A 23,029-nucleotide genomic window follows, 5' to 3' on the forward strand; every position below is an offset into this window, starting at 1 on the left:
GTTTGGTGCCAAAGCAGTAGGAGGACAACAAATCAGCCTTAATACAGGTACAACATGTCCAAAGGAAAACACCACCTTTATATCAAATAAGTAGACACATTCATTTAAACAAGAGCCAACTGGCTAATAGGGTGTGTGCTGTGTCCCCCAATGAGCGTCTCGGAGACAAGGATTTTACGGTGAGTTCTCAAATAATCCATGTTTCTCCTTCGTCTCATTGGGGGACACAGATACTGTGGGACGTCCTAAAGCAGTCCCTGGGTGAGATTGACTCACCGATCCAAGCTACATTCACCTCCCGTTTAAAGGTGCGCCACCATTGCTTGGAAAATCCTTCTACCCAGGCTTGCATCCGCCGAGGCCTGAGCATGGATATTATGTTTGACAAATGTGTGCAGGCTGGACCAGGTTGCTGCCTTGCAAACCTGTTCCGTCGAAGCGCCCAAGAGGCGCCCACTGGCCGAGTAGAGTGCGCTCCGATCCCTGCTGGAATCTGCATGCCTCTAATGCAGTAGGACTCCTGAATAGTCAAACGAATCCATCTGGCTATGATCGACTTTGAGGCAGCGAGTCCCTTCCTGCGTTCTTCAGGGAGCACGAACAGCGTGTCCGTCTGAGGAAAGGGTGCCGTCCGTGACACGTACTTCCGGAGGGCTCTTACCAGGTCTAAGGTGAGAAGAGCCTTCTTCCACACGGTGCACCGGTGCTGGAAAAAATTAAGGCAAAACAACATCTTCATTGATGTGAAAAAGAGGACACGACCTTCGCAGAAAAAGAGGGGCTGGTCTGAGGACCACCTTATACCTATGGAAAGTGAGGAGCGGAGCTCGGCAAGATAGAGCAGCCAGCTCTGAAAACCCGCCTGATGGAAGTGATGGCCACTAGGGGAACAACTTTTTCAGGAAAGGTATCCTGAAACAGTTCCAATGGAGCTTCCTGCAGAACGCTTAAAACCATGTTAAGAACCCAGGCGTCCATTGGCACCATATAGGGAGGTATCAAGTGGAACACTCCCCGGATGAAAAGTTTTCACCTGCAAATTGGCAGTAACTCTGCACTGGAACAGGACGGATAAGGCCGACATTTGTCTCCTGCGGAAACCTGGGGCAAAGCCCGAGTCTAATGCTCTAACGACTGAGCTATCCGGGCTCTCTGAGCCCGACTGGAGAAAAACCAAGATGTTGGAGATCGAGAATCTTAGCAGAGAAACACCGCGCCTCGACATCAAGCAAAGAATACCTTCCAGGTGTGGTGGTAAATTCATGCTGAAGCAGGCCTCCGGGCGCTAATCGTTGTATCGACCACCTTGCTCCCAAACCCTGCCTGGGTTAGAATCCGAGATTCAACGGCCCTGCCGTCAAACACAGGGTCCCTGAGTTCGGGTGGCAAATTGGCCCTTGAGACGGTAGATCTGGACGCTCTAGCAGGCGCCCAGGAACGTCGGCGAGCAGCTGCCTTAGATCTGCGTACCACGCTCGACGGGGCCAGTAGAATCGCCAGCCCCCCTTCCATCTTGATCCCTTTGCTGACTCTCGGGAGTAGTGGCAGTGGGGGAAATAGATATGGGAGGCGAAACTGGTTCCATGGCAGAACCAACGAGTCCCCCGCGAATGCCTGCGGGTCCCTGGCCCGAGAGACATATGTGGGCACCTTGGCATTCACTCTGGAAACTGTCAGGTCCACATCCGGAGCTCCCCACAGTTGACAAATCTGTTGAAGAACTTCGAGATGTAGAGACCACTCTCCAGATGCAAGACCCTGCCGGCTGAGGAAGTCTGCCACCCAATTTTCCACTCCCCGGATGTGGACAGCCGAAATCACCGAGTGGTTTGCTTCGGCCCACTGAAGAACGTGCTCCACCTCGCGCATGATTGTTCTGCTGCGGGTGCCCCCCACTGACGAATTATGTACACCACCGCCGTGGCGATGTCCGAGAGAATCCGGACAGGACGGCCTGCTAGCAAGTGATGAAACCTCTGCAGAGTCAGCCGAATTGCTCGTATCCCCCAATAAGTTGATCGGAAGGCGTGCCTCCTGTGGCGACCACCGTTTCTGGGTTGTGTGGTGGCGAAACACCGCTCCCCAACCGAGGAGACTGACGTCAACTGTCATTATCAGCCCATGACATAGGCCAGAGAGGAACTGGTTATCCACCATCCGAGCGACTGCCTGACTTGAGAGGCCAGTTTGCACCGCCGATCGAGCGTGAAAGGATTCTTGTCCCAGGCTGACACGAGGCGTGCTGCAGAGGGTGAAGGATGGAACTGGACGAAAGGTATCGCTTCGATTGCTGCCACCATTTTCCCTAGGATCCATATCGCGGATCGGATGGTATGAGGGACTGGTTGGCGTAGTGTCCGGACTCCCTGCCGGAGACTAGCGCCCTTTCCTGAGGGAGAATTATCAACCCTCAGCAAGTGTCGAAGATCATCCCTAGGAAGGAGATCCTCTGAGCTGGCACAAGGGATGATTTCTTTGCATTGACCAACCATCTAAGCGGCAATAGTATCTAGCGTGTTGTTGACACCTTCCCTACTTGCCCGTATTGACGGGCCCTTGACCAAGAGGTCGTCCAGATAAGGCAAGACGACTATGCCTCGAGAATGCAGTGTGGCCCTGACAATTGCCAAAACCTTTGTGAATACTCTGGGAGCCGTGGCTAGCCCGAAGGGTAGAGCTACGAACTTAAAATGCTGAACGCTGATGGCGAAGCGTAGCCGCCTCTGATGAGGAAAAAAATGGGAATATGCAGAAAAGCGTCATGGCTGTCAATTGAGGCCAAATATTCTCACTGTTCCATGACTGCTATGACTGAACGGAGACTCCATCCGGAAATGTCTGATCCTGATGAATTTTTTCAGAAGCTTTAGGTCCAAAACAGGCCTGACAGACCCCGTCCTTTTTGGCGACCGCAAAAAGGTTTGAATAGAACCCCTGAGCTCTTCCATGTTCCGGCACTGGAACAATGACTCCGTTGTGCAGGAGCGACTTGATGGCTCCCAATAGAGCCCTTACCTGGGTATCCACCCAGGGAAGCCGGGAAAGAAAAAACCTTCTTGGAGGGTATCTGACAAATTCTATTTTGTAACCTGAGGACACTAACTCTTTTACCCATGCGTCGTGAGCGATGTTGGCCCAGACGTGGTGAAAACAGAGTAGGCAGCCGCCCACTTGCTGGTGTCGTCTGGTAAAGACCTCGCGTCATTTGGCCGATGATCCTTAGGATCTGGGTCCTCTCGATCTGTCCTCTTGAGCACGCATTCTCCCCAATGGGTTGGCTCTATATGACCTGCCGCTCCCTATCCTGGTTGGGGCGGCCTGAAGTGGCGGAATTGGGCCCCGTAGTCCACCCGGAGTCTTTCAACACATGACCCCAGACCGTCTCCTATTCGGGTACCGGACCAGGCTCAGGCTACTTACCGGCCGCCACCTGACCACTGCCGTCACGCCCGGCCTAGAATGGCCGGTGGCACTGTGAAAGGCCCGAAAACGTGCCTGAACCGGGTGACGAAAAAACGATCTAACCTTTTGTTGGGGGAGAAACCGGCTCCTTCCTCCTGTGGAGTCGGAGATAAGTTGATCCAAAAATAGGCGGCCGCACTGATCAGGCAGGGAAGCCAAGGGCTTCTTGGAAGTAGAATCGGCCCGCCTTGTCCTGAACCATAGGGCTCTTCAGATAGAGATTGCATTAGCGGCAGCAAGTGCTGAACAATTGGCCGCATCCAAAAACGCATTCATTACATAATCTCCGGCTATCGTCATCTGACCTGTGACCTCTGAGATCTCTGCAGGTAGATCCTGCTCCTGAGCGACCTTGTTTAATGTTTCTAACTATGATATCATAGCTTTGGCTGCGAATGAGGGAGTGCAGACCCTGACGCCTCATATACTGAACGAGCTAGGCTCTCAATAAGGCAGTTCGTGGGATCTTTAATCGAGGAAACCCTAGGGACAGATAACAGGGTCTTAGTGGCCAGGCGCCAAATTGGAGGATCCACTATCGAGGATTCCATCCAATGTTTACGGAGGTCCGGAGCAAACAGATAACGTGTTTAGAGTGCCCTTTAACCCGAGAAAAACGCCTTTTTGGACGTTCTCTTTGCCGCTGTACTATGTCCTCAAACTCAGGGTGACAGGAAAAAATTCTGTGCGGCCGCTTCACTTGTTTACATGCCCTTTATGCTCCGTAGCCGCTGCGGTATCATCCTCAATCCCCAGGGTCTGATTGATGGCTTCTATGAGGCTGTCCACCGTTTCACGTGACTCTGGAGTGTCCAGGTCAACGGGCTCGTCTGAGTCGCAATCTGAGGTCTGCTCGCTATCAACCACTGGTGACGGGGAGCGAGAAGCAGATCTTACGGATGCCAAAGGCACCGGATAGACTGGGCGACACCGTGTGGATTTTTTTCCCCCGGGTCTGCCTGGAGTGAGGGCGGCCCCTGCAGGCTGGAGGCCCCTGTGAGGTGAATGTTCCTTCTAAAGGCGGCGACACTGTCCCTGCCCCTATCTGGGGCTTGAAGGGATTCTATTGCTCTCGTAAGCGACACCATGTACTGTGACCGTGATCGGGCCCACTCCAGGGGATTTGACACATTGGTCGCGGTCGCAGGGGAGGGCTCCTGGGCGCGTTTGGATTCGCAGGCTTCGCATAAACGCTGCTCTGCGCCCGCGGAAACGCAGTCCAACAAGAGATGCATGCCGCGTAAAAGAACGTGTGCGTCTTTGCTTTTTTCGGACATGGTGTATCTGTCCGCTGCTGGGGATATGGGGAAGAGGTAGCTCCTCGTTTTTCCCTAGCCTGGCCTCTCGGGCAGCACTTACCCAGGTCCTGCGCCCCCCCGACCTGTATGCTTACTTTAAATCATGCGCCGAAGTCGGGACCTCAATTTTTTTTTTTCGCCGCCGAGTGCGGGGCGGGCTGCCGGAAGTGACACGCGACCCCGAGGGCGGAACTTCCGGCCGCGGCCTCAATTTTTCCCCTACCCGACCGGGTTGTGGAGGTGGGGGGCGCGGTACCAAAAAATGGCGCTACTGACCGGCGCAGCGTTCCTATCCTGACGGATCCAGTCCTCTTGTATGCTAGTGGACGCCGTCTTCTGCGGCTGTGGGCTCCAGCCCGAAATCTTCGCAGGAGCCCTCCCCGACCCTCTCCTCACCGATGATCCTCTTCAGCCTTAGCGCAGGTGAGGGGGTCTTTGATAAAAAACAGGACGGTGCAGGCACCCTAGCTCCATCTAACCCCTTCAGGGGGTGAGGAGAGGGACCGTCCGCCACCTTGCAGCACCGCCGTCTAGCGTTGGTGGAGCAGTGGGGGCCGCACAGACTAGTCATGTGCCTCTGTGCAAGCCCATGGTTTCAATACCTAGGGGTGGACAGGGCTAAGTCTGGCATAATGTCCCACGTTGCGGGAGAGGATACGTGGAGGCGACACTCTCACGTGGTCGCCCGTTGATGGTTTGGGGAAATCGGATCCTTTCAATAGGACGCGGTCTCATCTTCATAAAATAACAAACAGAAATAGAAGTCTGGGGAAAAGTCCCAGATATATCCCTCGGTGCGGGAAAGGATACGTGGAGGGATACTCGCACGTGCTCGCCCGTTGATGGTTTGGGGAAATCAGATCCTTTCAATAGGATGCGTTGCCCCTGTCTCATCTTCATAAAATAAACAAAAATAGAAGTCTGGGGAAAAGTCCCAGATATGTCCTTCGGTGCGGGAAAGTATACGCGGAGACAATATTCAATGCGTGCTCACCCGTTGATGGTTTGGGGAGATCGGACCCTTTCAATAGGATCCGTCGCCCCTGTTTCATCTTCATAGTAAACTAGAAAAAAATAGTCTAGAGAGATCCAGACTGTGTATGCCTCCATAGGACACTAAGCAAAAAACTGATTTCCGCCCACAATAGGGGCAAGGGTGTATACTGCGGAGGAGGAGCTAACCTCTTTTTTTCCCACTTAGTGTCAGCCTCCTAGCGGCAGAAGCATACATCCACAGTATCTGTGTCCCCCAATGAGACGAAGGAGAAAATCATTATCTCCTATCACCACCAGCTAAGGCTGGTTTCACATATGCGGACGGAGGGCTGCGGACTTCCTACGTGAAGCCCCACCCGTCGCGCCAACTCCAGTTAGCTCTGCCTATTTCTGCATGCAGACTGCGCACCCTTTAACACTGGGTACGCAGGCCGTGCCGCAGTATGCGGATGCCGCCGCATGCGTCGTTTTGACAGTGCGGCGACCCACGTAGAACACACCATGTTGGAATTTTATGCGGGCGCTGCATCGTCAAAACGACGCATGCGGCGGCATCAGCTTGATGTGGCACGGCCTGCGTACCCAATGTTAAAGATAGTGTATGCAGGCCGCATGAAGCCGCATGTAGAAATAGGGGGAGCTGACCGGAGGATGCGCGACAGGGGGAGGGGCTTCACAGAGGAAGTCCGCAGCCCTCCGTCCGCAAATGTGAAATTAGCCTAAATTACTTTCACAACCCATGGCAACACATCAGCACCCTGCCAGGGCTGTGGAGTCAGTAAGCCAAACCTCTGCCTCCCGCATACATGGTTCATGTTTAAGTGAGGCTTTTAATCCCTTAAGGACCAGGTGTATTTTAATTTTTGCATTTTTTTTTTTAAGCTTTTTTCCCCAGAGGCATAACTTTGTTACTTTTCTATCAATATGGCCATGTGAGGGTTTATTTTTTTGCAGGAGGAATTTTACTTCGGAAAGACACCGTTGCTTTTACCATATCATGTACTGGAAGGCAAGAAAAAAAAAACAAAAACTATGTGCGGTACAATTGCAAAAAAAAGTACAATGCTAAAACTGACCTTACCATATGATTCTCCGGGTCATTACAAGATTGCGGATACTAAACAAGGTTTGTTTTTATTTAATTAGTGAAAAAAAAAATCCAAAGTTTGTAAAAAAAAAAAAAAAATAAAAAAAATAAAAAAAAAATAAATAAAGTTAGGCTTCATTTTCCCAAGGTCTGTTATGTCTCCATCTTTCATGTAAAAAAATTACACATATTAGGTATTGCCGCGTTCAGAATCGCCGATCAATAAAAAAAAAAAAAAAAAAAAAAAAAGAATTAACCCGATTGCTAAACGGTGTAACTGGAAAAAAAAAAATTGAAAAGCCAGAATTACGGTATCATGGTATCATTAAAAATGTCAGCTCGGCGCACAAAACACAAGCCCTCACCCAACCCCAGATCACAAAAAAAGGAGACTCTACGGGTATCAGAAAATGGTGCAATTTTTTTTTTCTTTTTAGCAAACTTAGATTTAAAAAAAAAAAAAAAAAAAAAAAAAAAAAAAAAATTAATAAGAGAACCTCGACATGTTTGGTGTCTATAAACTCGTAATGACCTGGAGAATCATAATGGCAGGTCAGTTTTAGCATCTAGTGAACCTAGCAAAAAAAGCAAACAAAAAACAAGTTTGGGATTGCACTTTTTTTCCCCAATTTCACCACACTTGAAATTTTTTTTTCCTGTTTTCGAATACATGACATGGTAAAACCAATGATGTCATTCAAAAGTACAATTCGTCCCGCAAAAAGTAAGCCCTCACATGGCCATATTGAAGGGAAAAAAAAAAAAGTTATGGCTCTGGGAAGGAAGGGGAACGAAAAACGAAAAGGCAAAACTGAAAAAAGCTCCGGGAGTTAAGGGGTTAAGACTAAAGAACAACCTCTCTTCTACACTAACTTGGGTTGGTGGCAAAGCAGTAATCACATGGGCAACATCTCTAACAATTTCAGGGTATAAAGGAATTGCCTTGCGCACAGTCAGTTTTGATGAACAGTTGAACTCTTCTACTTTGAAATCAAGTGAAAAATGTTGCAGAAGTATTGTCACACTTAGCTAAGGGAGTGGAATTTTTTTCCCTGCATCAATTTTTTGCCTGCTCCATGTTGTCCAAATACTTATCAAAATTAAACTCCTCATTTGATGAGGCTAAAGATATGGTAGCAGTAGCACTGGCAAGACTCAAGTCCTCTAGCTATTGGCACTCCTGTAGCCCACTCATCATAACTGCTACCTCAGTCAGACCTTTTCTTTTAGTAAGCTGTTGATCATCCAGCAATGTACAATGACTTGGGTCCACATAAACAGCTGCCAGAGTTTTATTTTCTAATAGCAGCGTCTCTCCATTTCAATGAAGCAGCAATGCCATCTGCAATTAAACATCCTCTTTGAGACAAGCAAAACAGCATGTGAATGAGAAAGGTTTGAAGCAACTTCAACAAGTTCGTCTAATTGTAAAGTCTAATTTTGCTGTTCTTCTGTAGTAATATCTGTTGCTCAGTTACAGGAATATGGCCTTCCATCTCAAACATCCTGAATCTGACATTTTATTCTAGCTGCTGTTCACCTTCATCATTCTCATATATTAGTGTAATTGTACTTCTGTTTGAAGCATTGTCAGTTACAATAACAAGAACCGGTTTTGTTTTTTTAGTTCATAATCTTGCAGGACTTTTTCCACGAAGGCCTGGAGAATCTGGCTGGTGTGAGCTTTTAGTATCGTTTACTGCCAGTGTCTTGGTAACAATTTTCTTGTAACAAACAAATCAAACATTAATTGCAAAACAGTTCACTCTTGACATGGGAAGGTATCCATTTTAAAAAGTATAAAAGGATCTTGAGTCTTTTTAACCCCTTCACTGGAGGTATTTTTGGTTTTGCGGTTTCGTTTTTCTACCCTTCTTTCCAGAACCATAACTTTCTTATTTTTACATTAATATGGCCGTGTGAGGTCTTTTTTTTGTTTTTCCAGGATGAGTTGTACTTTTGAACAACACCATTGGTTTTAACATAGTGTCCTGGAAAAAGGGGGAAAAATCCAAACTGCGGTGAAATAGCAAAAAAAAGGTTCTCTAAATGCTGAAACTGACCTACTATTATGATTCTCCAGGTCAATACGAGTTCATAGACACCAAACATGTCTAGGTTCTTTTTTATTTAAGTAATGAAAAAAAATTCCAAACTTTGTTAAAAAAAATAAATATGCTATTTTCTGATACCCAAAGGCTACGTGTGCCCACGTTGCAGAAATGCTGTGGAATTGTCCGCAGCATTTCCGCAACTCCCTGCCGCGGTTAAAACGCATGCAGAATTCGCAAAACACAAGTGTTTTTAGCTTGCAGAATGCTAGCGCTTTTCCGAGAGATTTGAAGCATTGCTTGGAAAAGTGATTGACAGGTTGGTCACACCAACTTTTTACTATTGATGATGCCTATGCAGCATCAATAGTAAAAGATAGACTATTAAAAAATTAAAAAATAGCGATATACTCACCCTCTGTCGGACCCTGGATTCCTCCCGGTTCTCTGCGGCGCTGGCGGCCACTTCCATTCCCAGGGATGCATTGTGCGAATGACTGAGGACATAGCGGTCACGCGAGACCGCTACATCAGAGGTCCTTCGCGCAATACATCCTTGGGAACAGAAGTTGCTGGAAGTGCACCGCAGAGGACTCCAGGGGCCAACAGAGGGTGAGCATATCCCTATTTTTTATTTTAATTCTATTTTTTACAGGGATATAATAGTAGCCAGGGCATAGAGGAGAGTCTCCTCTACGCCAGACCCTGGGTACCATCCACACATGAAGCGCTCACTTTTCGCATGGTGGACAAAGCCAATTGCATAAAGTGAGTGTTTCAATGCAATCCTATGGCGGCAGAATGATTCCGCAGAATTAATGGACATGCTGCAGATTTTACCGCTATGCGATTCTGCAGCAGAAAAATCCACAGCAACTGCGGAATCCCATAGGATTGCATGGGAAATGCATTTAAGCGTTTCCGCTGTGGCAAAAACACTTAAACGCAAAGTGGGCACACAGCCATAGCATCTGGTTAACACCACGCAATTTTTGAGGGGATCCCACTATTTTTGCTAACCATCCAAGGTAAGCAGACTGCTGCGGCCTGGTATTATCGGGCTGTAAGGTTCATGGATATTTGATCTTTACCGGCCTGAAATACCAGTCCCAGTAGTCTGCTTTACTCTGGATGGTTAACAAATATAGGGTGACCTCACGCTATTTTTTTTTTTTATTATTTATTAAATAGGAGGGGACGTCTCTGTGCATTCCTCCACTTCCTGAGCCATGTACTTCAGGCTGTGTCACAAGATATACCATAATTTAAACTAGTACATATGCGTAGTATGCTGCATTCCCTCACTTAATAATCATGTGACTAAGAAGATAATGAGGTTAATGGGTAAATTTACACAACAGAGACTGAGTCTCCGCTACATATTTTTTTTTTTTTTTTTTAATTCATTTCATTGTGCATATAAGGGTGTGACCGCCCTCTTTCTGAGCTGGGAAAGCCATCCAGTCTGGCCTATACTTTTACTAGTGGGTCAGTCCCTCGATCCTTGTTCACATTCATGCCACTTGGCAAGTGAAAAGGTTTTTAATACTAGAGTAGGACTGTCCCACAAGGATTGCCGTGACGTGGCGGGATGGCTTGTACATTATTTTGATTAAAATTATGTTTACTAAATACCCTTATTATTATTACCTTTATGCATTATTTGCAGTATATTTTTTACTTTTTATTTCAGGATATTTGTGCTTTTTGTTTTCTATAAATAGACATGCTGCGGTCTGGAAAGACGCTCCACATGTGCGTCTCTGCAAGAAAGCCGCAGGTGCTGATGCACGCATAGTGGGCATGGGATTTCTTGAAATCCCATCCACTATGCTGTAACAGCTGGATGCTGCAGGGTGGACGCTGCAGATGTACACAGTGTCCAACCAGCAGCGTTTACTGACTGTGTGCACATACCCACAATATATCTGCAAACAGGAAATCACTTTCCTTTTCAGAGAACAACTTTCAATTAACTTTATTTCAAGTGACCAAAAAAACACATCCAATGAAAAAACACCAAAAACGCATGTAAAAAACCCCCATCAAAAACGCAGGTGACCTGCCAGTGACCTCAGATGCAAAATTTTGTGCAGATTTCACTTGCTTCAAATCCTGAGCCATTCCTGATCGTGTACACATACCCCAAGAGCAGAGCCAACACGGGTTTGTAGCCAACAAGTCATGCCAGACTAATCTAATTTCCATCTTATCATGGAATCCCTGAATGGCTGGATCAGGGAAATGCAGTAGATATACACTGCTCAAAAAAAAAAATAAAGGGAACACAAATACCACATCCTAGATATCTCTGAATTAAATATTCCAGTTACAGATTTTTATTCATTGCATAGTGGAATGTGTTCAGAACAATAAAACATAATTATCAGTGTAAATCAAAATGAATATCCCATGGAGGTCTGGATTTGGAATCATACTCAAAATCAAAGTGGAAAATCAAATTGCAGGCTGATCCAACTTCAGTGGAAATGCCTCATGACAAGGAAAAGATTCTCAGTATTGTGTGTGGCCTCCACGTGCCTGTATGACCTTCCTACAACGCCAGGGCATGCTCCCGATGAGGCGGCGGATGGTCTCCTGAGGGATCTCCTCCCAGACCTGCACTAAAGCATCCTCCAACTCCTGGACAGTCTGTGGTGCAACGTTGACGTTGGTTGATGGAGCGAGACATGATGTCCCAGATGTGCTCAATCGGATTCAGGTCTGGGGGAGGGGCGGGCCAGTCCATAGCTTCAATGCCTTCATCTTGCAGGAACTGCTGACACTCCAGCTACATGAGGTCTGGCATTGTCCTGCATTAGGAGGAACACAAGGCCAACAAGACCAGCATATGGTTTCACAAGGGGTCTTGGGGATCTCATCTCGGTACCTAATGGCAGTCAGGCTACCTCTGGCGAGCACATGGAGGGCTGTGTGGCTCTCCAAAGAAATGCCACCCCACCCCATTACTGACCCACTGCCAAACCGGTCATGCTGAAGGATGCTGCAGGCAGCACATCGCTCTCCATAGCATCTCCAGACTGTAAAGTCTCTCACATGTGCTAAGTGTGAACCTGCTTTCATCTGTGAAGAGCAAAGGGCGCCAGTGGCGATTTCCCCAATCCTAGTGTTCTGTGGTAAATGCCAAGCGTCCTCCACGGTGTTGGGCTATGAGCACAACCCCCATCTGTTCCCCAGGACTCACATCCAAAGATGATATTTCATATTTTTTTGATAGGTTAAAGGAAAACGCGTTTCGGATACAGTGTATATCCTTCATCAGGTATTATAAAAACACAGTACAAATCCTAACCGTATAAAATTCAGTTACACTTATATAGAGTAGCAACCTTTTATCCCAGTCTCAGAAGCTTGATTTAGGGTGTGGACCAAGTTCAGGAACACACCCACTGATTGATCCGACCTTGACAACATAGATGCAAGAAGAAGAGAAAAAAAAAACCCAGAGGGAAAAAAAACCCAGAAAAAAAAAAAAAAGGCAACGTTCAAACTCTCTCTATGATTTCATTCAATCCATTTGGATATAATGTTCCCAGACGATATATCCAAAATATTTCTTTCCGGTTTAAAAGAGCATTCCCATTTGCAACACCAGAGGGTATCTGTTCCCCCGGAGTTACTTTTATGTTAAAAATTTTGTTATGTTTAATTAGCAGATGCCTTGAGAGACTATGTTTTAAGCCGTTTTTTGCTCTATTTCTGTGACCATTAATGCGGGACCGCAGTGTCTGCACAGTGCGTCCCCCATATTGCAAACCGCAACTGCATGTGATGACATACAAAATCACTGCTACAGGTGAGTCTGTGAAATCTCAAAGATCTCACCAGTAATATTACATTTGATAGTTTTAGCCCTGTAATCTAGGATCCCACAGGTACAACATATTTTAGAGGTGCATTTAAATACTCCATTTCCTTGATGAAACACCACATAAAATTTGATCAGTACATTTTTTAATGTTTTTTTCCCTTTTGAATCCAACAGTTTTTTTAATTTACTGGGGGCCACCAAATTATTCAAAGTTTTCCTCCTTCTATATGTAATCCCTGGTTTATCAGGGTGATTTTTTCCCAAAACAGGGTCACGCTTCAAGATACCAATATTTTGAAAGCACAGTTCTTATGACTATTTCCCCTATTGAATGTTGTCACAAAATTCAATTTCCAGCGATCATCACTTTTTTCTTTACCAATGGTCAATAACCTTTATGGGAAAATAAAAAAAAATATATATTTTCTTGATTTCATTATTTTTCCCAAACTTAGGCTGGTTTCACACTTGCTTTTTTTTGCAGAGCGTTTTCCCGCAAAAAAACGCATTGAAAAAACGCATACAAAAGCATACAACTGCTGCGTTTTTTTCAAGCATTTTTATGAGCATGCATGAAAAAAACGCAGCGTTTTTATGCGTTTGTAGTGCGTTTTTACCGCGTTTGCGTTTTTTTCCAACATTAGGTGGCCCCTCACACTAACCCAAACCATGACTTTACTAACCCTAACCCTGACCCTAACCCTGACCCTAACCCTTAACCAAACCATACTTAACCCTAACCCAAACCCTAACTAACCCTAAACCTAACCCTTAACCAAACCATACTTAACCCTAACCCAAACCCTAACCCTAAACCTAACCCTTAACCAAACCATACTTAACCCTAACCCAAACCCTAACTAACCCTAACCCTGACCCTAAACCTAACCCTGACCCTTAACCAAACCATACTTAACCCTAACCCTGACCCTAACCCTGACCCTTAACCAAACCATACTTAACCCTAACCCAAACCCTAAACCATAACTAACCCTAACCCTGACCCTAACCCTGACCCTAACCCTAAACCCCCTTAACTAACCCTAACTCAAACCCAAACCCCTAAATTCCATGGTTAACAAAAAAAAAACGCATGTGCAAAAAAACGCATACATAAGCATGCCAATGCGCACATATGCGCACCCATAGACTATAATGGGTGTCTTGCTGTAAAAAAACGCATTGCGCGCGCATGCGTTTTTTTGAGGCAAGTCGGACGCACCAAAAAATGCAACAGGTTGCATTTTGTGCGCCCGAGCGCATACCGCAAAAAAACGCATGCGCGGTAAAACGCGTACAAACGCATGTGTATGCGCACATAAGCGCATCCCATGCAAAGTATAGGAAAAAAAACGCATGCGCTATTTAGCGCTAAAATACCGCGAAAAAAACGCAAGTGTGAAACCAGCCTTAGGGGGTGATAAGGGGGGGTTTATTTACTACTTTTTTTATTTTGATCACTGTGCCATTTTCTTACCGGAAGGAGATGCCGGCGGCCGTGGGGGAGGCCAAGAGACAGAGGGACACCGGGAGGAGGGGAAATCGGGGACCTTATTTCTCTCTCCTCTGATGTGATTGCAGAAATTAACGGCGATTTAAACCCCGGGGTCGGTAAAAACCAACCCGAATCAATTTCTCTGGGGTCTCGGCTGCCCCCGGCAGCCGAGACCCAGGAGAAAGTCCGACTCTGGAAGGCACTAAACACTTTTTCCACCGCACCGTTAATTAACTGCGCTGTGGTTTAAGTATCCTTAACTACTGCCGTTAAAAGGTGTATCGGCGGTCGTTAAGGGGTTAACAAGGAGAAATGCAGCACATGTGAAAAATACTTGGGTACACCAATAGATCACAGCCTGCACATGAGTCAACAGTGTGATGCAGCAGCAAAAAAGGGTAAACACAGTTCTAGGATGTATTAAGTATAGAGTCTAGCTCACGTGATATAATATTGTATCCAGTTCTTGACACATTTAAAAAAAAAAAAAAACATTGAAACACTGGAGCAAGTTCACAGAAGAGCTACCAGGATGGTGAGCGGACTGCAAAGTATGTCCTACGAGGAATGGTAAAAGGAATTGGGAATGTTTAGCTTGCAAACCAGAAGGCTAAGCGGAGACTTAAAGGGAACCTGTCACCAGGTTTGGCCGATATGAGATACGACCATCATCTTTCAAGTCTGATATACAACATTCTATAATACTGTATATCTTCCCCCAAATCGACCTGTAAGAGAAAAAATATGGTTTATTATACTCACCTGCGGGGCGGTACGGTCTGAGGGGTGTTGCGCTTCTTAGTCCGGCACCTCCCATCTTCTTGCGATGCCACCCTCCTGCTTGGTTTGTGTGGATGACATGTCCCTGAGTCATCCACACAGGATCCCTGGCATTGCGCTCTTGCGCATGCGTACTTCTCTGCCCTGTTGGGGGCAGAGTACTGCAGTGAACAGGCATCGGAGCTTTTTGACCTTTCCCGGCACTAGTGCACTGTACGCTTGCACAGAAGCACGACACGAAGCAAGCAAGAAGGCAGCATCACATGAAGATGGCAGGCGCCGGACCAAGAGCGACAGCCCTCAGGCTGGACTGCCCCGCAGGTGAGTATAAGAAGTTATTTTTCTTCTCTTACAGGTCAGGTGGGGGGACATTATAGAATGCTGTATATCAGACCTGAAAGGCGACAGCCGTAACTTATATCGGCCGAAACTGCTGACAGGTTCCCTTTAAGGCTGTGTGCACACGCTGCGGATTTTGCTGCGGTGTACAGTAGCATGATTCCCTATGGGAATCAAAAACCGCAATGCAGACGGTGCAGAATTTTCCGGGCGGATTATCTGCGGTTTTCAATCCGCAGAAAGAACTGACATGTCAATTTTTTCTGCGGATTCTGCTGCGGTTTGCCATCTCCTCCATTGAGGAGATGAAAAACCGCAGGGCAAAACCGCAGAGCAATCCACAGGTAAAACCGCAGGTATTTTGACCTGCGGTTTCACCTGCGGATTTTACTAAATCCGTGCGGATGAATCCGCACCTAATCCGCAGCGTGTGCACACAGCCTAATAGCGGTCTACAAGCATCTGAAGGGCTATCACAGTGTAGAGGGTTCATCCATAGTCTGATTTCCACATGGAAACACGAGAAGCTATGGAATGGAAGTGAAAGGGAGATGATACAGATTAGATACTAGAATACACTTTAACAGTGAGGGTGATCAATGAGTGGAACAGGCTGCCACAAGAGCTGTGAGTTCTCCTTCAATGGAAGTCTTCAGAGGCTGGACAGACATCTGACCGAGATGGTTTAGTGAATTCTGTGTGATTGAGCAGGGGGCTGGACACGATGTCCCTGGATGTCCCTCCCAACTCAAACACGCTATGATTCCAACACATGCAGATTTACCTGCATTCAATAGAAATCAATGTTTTGGCTCTAATAGGAGCAATGGTCACATAACCCCTCACAGGCTCCAGGAGAAACCTGGGCGCATGGTAGCCGGAAGGATAATCATGTAGTCGGTGAGTGAGGAGCACAGTGCCGATGGTGCCATCAGCAGACAGATCCCATTACTGATCTACAAGGACTCTGATCCCTGAGAAGCAGGTCTGCACCAGGAGGAGCACAGTGACCACAGGAGCAATGGAGGAGCAGAGGCAGCCGCCGCCGCCTCCAGGTGCTGGAACTTGTAGTTCCCCTTCACTAACATTAGCGCCAGTCCCGAGTGCGGGAGAGCACAGGCTTCCCGCCAGCATTAGCGGTGCCGCTGTAGCCGGGTATACGGTCAGGACACAGAGGCCAGTCACGGCTCCTCACACACAGCGGCACCGAGCGGACGCCAGTCACGGCTCCTCACACACAGCGGCACCGAGCGGACGCCAGTCACGGCTCCTCACACACAGCGGCACCGAGCGGACGCCAGTCACGGCTCCTCACACACAGCGGCACCGAGCGGACGCCAGTCACGGCTCCTCACACACAGCGGCACCGAGCGGACGCCAGTCACGGCTCCTCACACACAGCGGCACCGAGCGGACGCCAGTCACGGCTCCTCACACACAGCGGCACCGAGCGGACGCCAGTCACGGCTCCTCACACACAGCGGCACCGAGCGGACGCCAGTCACGGCTCCTCACACAAAGCGGCACCGAGCGGACGCCAGTCACGGCTCCTCACACACAGCGGCACCGAGCGGACGCCAGTCACGGCTCCTCACACACAGCGGCACCGAGCGGACGCCAGTCACGGCTCCTCACACACAGCGGCACCGAGCGGACGCCAGTCACGGCTCCTCACACAGCGGCACCGAGCGGACGCCAGTCACGGCTCCTCACACACAGCGGCACCGAGCGGACGCCAGTCACGGCTCCTCACACACAGCGGCACCGAGCGGACGCCAGTCACGGCTCCTCACACACAGCGGCACCGAGCGGACGCCAGTCACGGCTCCTCACACACAGCGGCACCGAGCGGACGCCAGTCACGGCTCCTCACACACAGCGGCACCGAGCGGACGCCAGTCACGGCTCCTCACACACAGCGGCACCGAGCGGACGCCAGTCACGGCTCCTCACACACAGCGGCACCGAGCGGACGCCAGTCACGGCTCCTCACACACAGCGGCACCGAGCGGACGCCAGTCACGGCTCCTCACACACAGCGGCACCGAGCGGACGCCAGTCACGGCTCCTCACACACAGCGGCACCGAGCGGACGCCAGTCACGGCTCCTCACACACAGCGGCACCGAGCGGACGCCAGTCACGGCTCCTCACACACAGCGGCACCGAGCGGACGCCAGTCACGGCTCCTCACACACAGCGGCACCGAGCGGACGCCAGTCACGGCTCCTCACACACAGCGGCACCGAGCGGACGCCAGTCACGGCTCCTCACACACAGCGGCACCGAGCGGACGCCAGTCACGGCTCCTCACACAGCGGCACCGAGCGGACGCCAGTCACGGCTCCTCACACACAGCGGCACCGAGCGGACGCCAGTCACGGCTCCTCACACACAGCGGCACCGAGCGGACGCCAGTCACGGCTCCTCACACACAGCGGCACCGAGCGGACGCCAGTCACGGCTCCTCACACACAGCGGCACCGAGCGGACGCCAGTCACGGCTCCTCACACACAGCGGCACCGAGCGGACGCCAGTCACGGCTCCTCACACACAGCGGCACCGAGCGGACGCCAGTCACGGCTCCTCACACACAGCGGCACCGAGCGGACGCCAGTCACGGCTCCTCACACACAGCGGCACCGAGCAGACGCCAGTCACGGCTCCTCACACACAGCGGCACCGAGCGGACGCCAGTCACGGCTCCTCACACACAGCGGCACCGAGCGGACGCCAGTCACGGCTCCTCACACACAGCGGCACCGAGCGGACGCCAGTCACGGCTCCTCACACACAGCGGCACCGAGCAGACGCTGCGGCTCTCCGGAGCGCACTTTCTCCCGCCGCCTAACGTCTCTTTCCCCTCACCACACGCTGAGGTGTTGGCGCGCAGACTCACCTCTCTCGCCTGACGCCCGGCCGGCCTGCTGTAAAAGGCCTTTGCGACAGCCGTGAGTAGACTGCGGCCCAGCGGTTTTCCTCCAGGCCTGGCCACTAACCGGCAGCCGGTAGGCCCGAACACCCTCGGAAACCGTCCTAAATAGACAAACGCTGCAATACCGCTTTTTTTTTTTGCTTTTCGTTCTTTTGTCAATAAAGCTTCATTTGTTGAAAGGCAAATGGGAGTGTGCTTTGTCTCCACGAGTGGGCGCTCTGAGCGTTTGTCACGTGATATTGACGGCTCTAGAAACCGCCATGATTGAGGCTGGAAAAAAAATCGATTTTATTATATATATTTTTCGAATTTGTAAATTAGGACTAAATTGGCTTAGTCACATCCCTGGGTATGTGTGTTTGGCGTGAGAGCTCCTTACAGCGCGGTGTACAGATTTACTGCGACGGTTTCCTATACTTTTAATCGCCTCAGAGTTCCCTTAACAAAGATGGCTGCCGCGGACGGCAATCACTAGCCTGGAAGCCAGGGGGCGCTGCTGCACAGTACACTGCTGGTACGCTCATGCAGAGTGAGTGCGGGGAACCCGAGTTGTGCGGAGCATCCTTCACAGACAAGGGACGGAGCAATGTCTGCTCCCCCGGGACTGGCAGGTGAGGTGCGGCCGTGTGATACCTGGTGGGGGGGCGGATAGTGGGGGCCACAGGACAGAAACGGAAACTTTATCTTCTGGGAAAACATTAACCCTTCATGATCCAACCAATTTTCAAAGTTTGCATTTTCTCTTTTTTTTTTTCTCCCATCGACATTGCCTTATTTTTTTGCCGGGTGAGTCGCCCCTTTTTTCGAGAGATGCCATTCACTTTACCATATAATGATAAATACCCAGCTGATAAGGTTTTTATTTTATGGTTATTTTAGTGGTTTAAAAAAATTCAACACTTGCAAAAAAAAAAAAAAAAAAATTCCGTGTTGATGAAGCCGGGTGAGGGGTCTTATATATCCCACTCTGTCATTGATACAATTGTGGGGTACATGCGATGCTTTGCTCGCTTTTCCTTGTGTTTTGGTTGTTTTTCGTGGGGTGGATTTATTGGAAAATGTCAATTCTGTTGTTTTACATTTTTTATTTTTTCTCTTTCTGTAGTTTACTGTTTGGGGTCATTGATTTTCTACTCATCAACTGGACGTTTCTGGCGACTGTGATGCCAAGGCGTTCAGGGTTTTTTTTTAATTTTAGAATTGGGAAAAGGGAAGGATTTAGGGTAAGTGCACACGTAAGCGTTTTTTAATGTTTTTTAAGTGTTTTTCCCGGCAAAAACGCTTACAAGAAGCATCCCATTCATTTTAATGAATTCTGCACACTGATGCGTTTTTTTCCGCAAAAAAAACCCATCGCGGTAAAAACCGCAGCATGCTCATTAATTTCGCGGAAAAATCTGCATTTCTAACTATTTTCTATGAGATGGGGAACGCTCCGGAAAACAACGCATAAAAAACGCGCGTTTTCTGGGAAGGAGTCCGGTTTTCAGTCAGGAATTCTCTGCATATGTGTGCACATACCCTTTTTTTATTCCCCATAGGGGACTTGAATTTGCAACTGATCAATCACGTCTGTGTGTGTGTGTGTGTATATATATATATATATATATATATATATCTATATATATAATTGCCTTAAATTGTCTGTCATCCACTTCCGTCTGGATGTCCCCGAATCCCACAATCCGCTGCACCGGAAGTACGCCAACCACCATTTTGGAACACCCAAGTGATGCCGCTTGGATCCAGGAAGCAGCTGCGATCCTGAACGCCGCTGCGATCTCGACTGCCGCTCCGATCCAGGTCGCCGCTGCGATCCCGAACGCCGCTTGGATCTCAGCTGCCGCTGATATCCCGACCGCCGCTGGGATCCCAGCAGCCGCTCGGATCCAGGCCACCGCTGCGATCCCAACCGCTGCTGCAATCACAGCTGCCGCTGCAATCCCGAACGCTGCTGCGATCCCGGCCGCTGCTTGGATCCAGGCTGCCGCTGTGATCACGAGGCTGTGAAGCGTGTAGAGAGGGGGTATAACGAGAGGGGTGTAATGAGAGGGACCCCGCCAGGACCCACCACTTGACTACATGCGCCGGATCCCACCGCTGCCTGCCCACCCACCTCCGTGTAGTCACAGCCGGCAGGAAAGACCGCGGCTTGAGGCCTGTGCTGGAGATTGGGTGCGGCCACCCGCAAACCACTGTCTTTCCTGCCGAATGTGACTGCATGGAAGTCCGAATCCAGCTGTGGCAGTCTACCCCTGCAATGGCGTCCGACCCCTGCTGTGGCAATCTACCCCTGTTGTGTCCATTTCAGTGAAGCTGAAAGAAAACAAAAGTCTCTAAAATTTGGCACATATCCGAATTGCACCAAAATTTATTTGATGTAAAAGCTCTGATGAATTGGAGCCAATATGTTCAAAAATACCCCCGCGTGATCTGATGTTGGATACAGAGACACAGCTGGGTGGTAAATTTTTGGGTCCCATTAATTACAACAGGGCCTAAACAAGATTTGCTGGGCATTTTAGTTGTTAGGTTTGTCTCTCCACTTCTGCTGTAGATCAGGTGGGGTCATGTGCCTGGACAACCCCTTTAGCGCAGGCAGTTGTATGTGCTGCTTTATATTTAGTATAGTTATATACTACCCCTATATAATAGTTGTTATAGGAGAAGTTAAAGCACCGCTCCAGCCTTTTTTTTTTTTTTTTTTTTCAGCGTTGGCCTGACACTTTAAACACAAGTCTATACTCGATCATTTACAGGTACTTCTCACAAAATTAGAATATCATAAAAAAGTTTGTTTTTTTTTTTTCAGTTCTTCAATGCAAAAAGTGAAACTCAAATATTATACAGAGTCATTACACAGTGATCTATTTCAAGTGTTTGTTTCTGTTAGGCTAAGTTCACATATAGCGGAACTCTCGCGGAAGTTACCGCAAGAATTACGGAATTCCATTCCGTGGGAAAATCGCATTTTAAATTCCCGCGGAAAAGCTAGCGATTTGCAAGCGTAATTAGCTTGCACAATGCTAGCGTTTTCCAAGCGATCTGGAGCATCACTTGGAGAACTGATTGACAGGTTGGTCACACTTGTCAAACATAGTTTTTGATGAGTGTGACCAACTTTTTACTACTGTATGCAGCATCAGTAGTAAAAGCTAAAATGTAAAAAATTAAAAAAAAATATATATATTGTTATTCTCACCTTCCGGCGTCCCGCCTCTCTCCACGCTCCCGGTCCAAGTAATCCTTTGCGAGAATGACAGCGAGACGTCGCGCTCCCGCGAGATCGCGACGTCATTGCGGTCATTCTCGCAAAGGATTACTGGGACCGGAAGATGCCGGGAGCGTGGAGAAAGGCGGGAAGGCTGCGCGGGACGCCTTAAGGTGAGAATAACAATATTTTTTTATTTTAATTCTATTTTTTACAGGGATATGGTACCCACAGCCCGGAGGACAGTCTCCTCTCCTCCCCTCCGGACCGTGGGTACCATCCGCAAATTTTCTGCTTACTTATCGCATGGTGGGCACAGCCACATGCGGAAAGTAAGCAGAACAATGCATTCCTATGTGTGCGGGATCGCCGTGATTCCGCTAAATTAATGAGCATGCTGCGTTTTTTACCGTGAAGCGATTCCGCCGCGGGGAAAAAACGCAGCATTAGCACAGCATTGCGGAATCCCATAGGATTGCATGGGATGCTTATTTTTTGCGTTTTCGCTGCAAAATCGCGCGTTTAAAACCGCTCTTGAGAACTCAGCCTTAATGTTGATGATTATGGCTTACAGCCAATGAAAACCCAAAAGTCATTATCTCAGTAAATTAGAATACTTTATAACACCAGCTTGAAAAAATGGTTTTAAAATCCAAAATGTTGGCCTACTAAAATATATGTTCAGTAAATGCACTCAATACTTGGTCAGGGCTCCTTTTTCATCAATTTGTGGATCAATTAGGCGTGGCATAGAGGTGATCAGCCTGTGGCACTGCTGAGGTGTTATGGAAGCCCAGGTTGCTTTGATAGCAGCCTTCAGCTCGTCTGCATTGTTGGGTCTGGTGTCTCATCTTGCTCTTGACAATACCCCATAGATTCTCTATGGGGATTAAGGTCAGACGAGTTTGCTGGCCAATCAAGCACAGTGATACTGTTGTTTTTAAACCAGGTATTGGTACTTTTGGCAGTGTGGACAGGTGCCAAGTCCTGCTGGAGAATGAAATTTCCATCTCTAAAAGCTTGTCGGCAGAGGGAAGCATGAAGTGCTCTAAAATTTCCTGGTAGATGGCTGCGCTGACTTTGGTCTTCATAAAACACAGAGGACCTACACCAGCAGATGACATGGCTCCCCAAACCATCACTGATTGTGGAAACTTCACACTAGACCTCAAGCAGCTTGGATTGTGGCCTCTCCACTCTTCCTCCAGTCTCTGGGACCTTGATTTTAAACTGAAATGCTAAATTTAAAAAAAAAAAAAAAAAAAAAAACTTTGGACCAATGAGCAACAGTCCAATTCTTTTTCTCCTTGGCCCAGGTAAGACACTTCTGGCGTTGTCTATTGGTCATGAGTGGCTTGACACTAGGAATGTGACACTTGTAGTCCATGTCCTGTATACGTCTGTGGGTGGTGGCTCTTGAAGCAATGACTCCAGCAGCAGTCCACTCCATGTGAATCTCCCCCAAATTTTTGAATGGCCTTTTCTTATCAATCCTTTCAAGGCTGCGGTTATCCCGGTTGCTTGTACCCTTTTTCTACCACAC

General features: G+C 48.3%; 2 protein-coding genes across 4 annotated transcripts in view; one reads left to right on the forward strand and one right to left on the reverse strand.

Annotated features, from left to right (window-relative positions):
- The window catches only part of SENP1 (SUMO specific peptidase 1), a 94,643-nt gene extending 76,204 nt beyond the window's left edge, over positions 1–18,439 (reverse strand). For 2 of the 3 annotated variants that reach the window (XM_073576696.1, XM_073576694.1), the window contains exon 1: positions 18,240–18,439. The gene's annotated coding sequence lies outside the window, so the exon portion shown is untranslated. The remainder of the gene's footprint in view (positions 1–18,239) is intronic. The other variant, XM_073576693.1, reaches the window with a different exon arrangement.
- Positions 18,440–18,717: 278 nt separating this feature from the next.
- Positions 18,718–23,029, forward strand: part of PFKM (phosphofructokinase, muscle) — a 128,946-nt gene continuing 124,634 nt past the window's right edge. Inside the window, exon 1 of the mRNA XM_073576689.1 lies at positions 18,718–18,886. Coding sequence (XP_073432790.1) covers positions 18,862–18,886 — 25 coding nt within the window. The 5' untranslated portion in view covers positions 18,718–18,861. The remainder of the gene's footprint in view (positions 18,887–23,029) is intronic.

Source organism: Dendrobates tinctorius, unplaced genomic scaffold, assembly GCF_039654945.1.
Source record: "Dendrobates tinctorius isolate UK_male_01 unplaced genomic scaffold, ASM3965494v1 ptg000051l, whole genome shotgun sequence".
Lineage (NCBI taxonomy): Eukaryota > Metazoa > Chordata > Amphibia > Anura > Dendrobatidae > Dendrobates > Dendrobates tinctorius.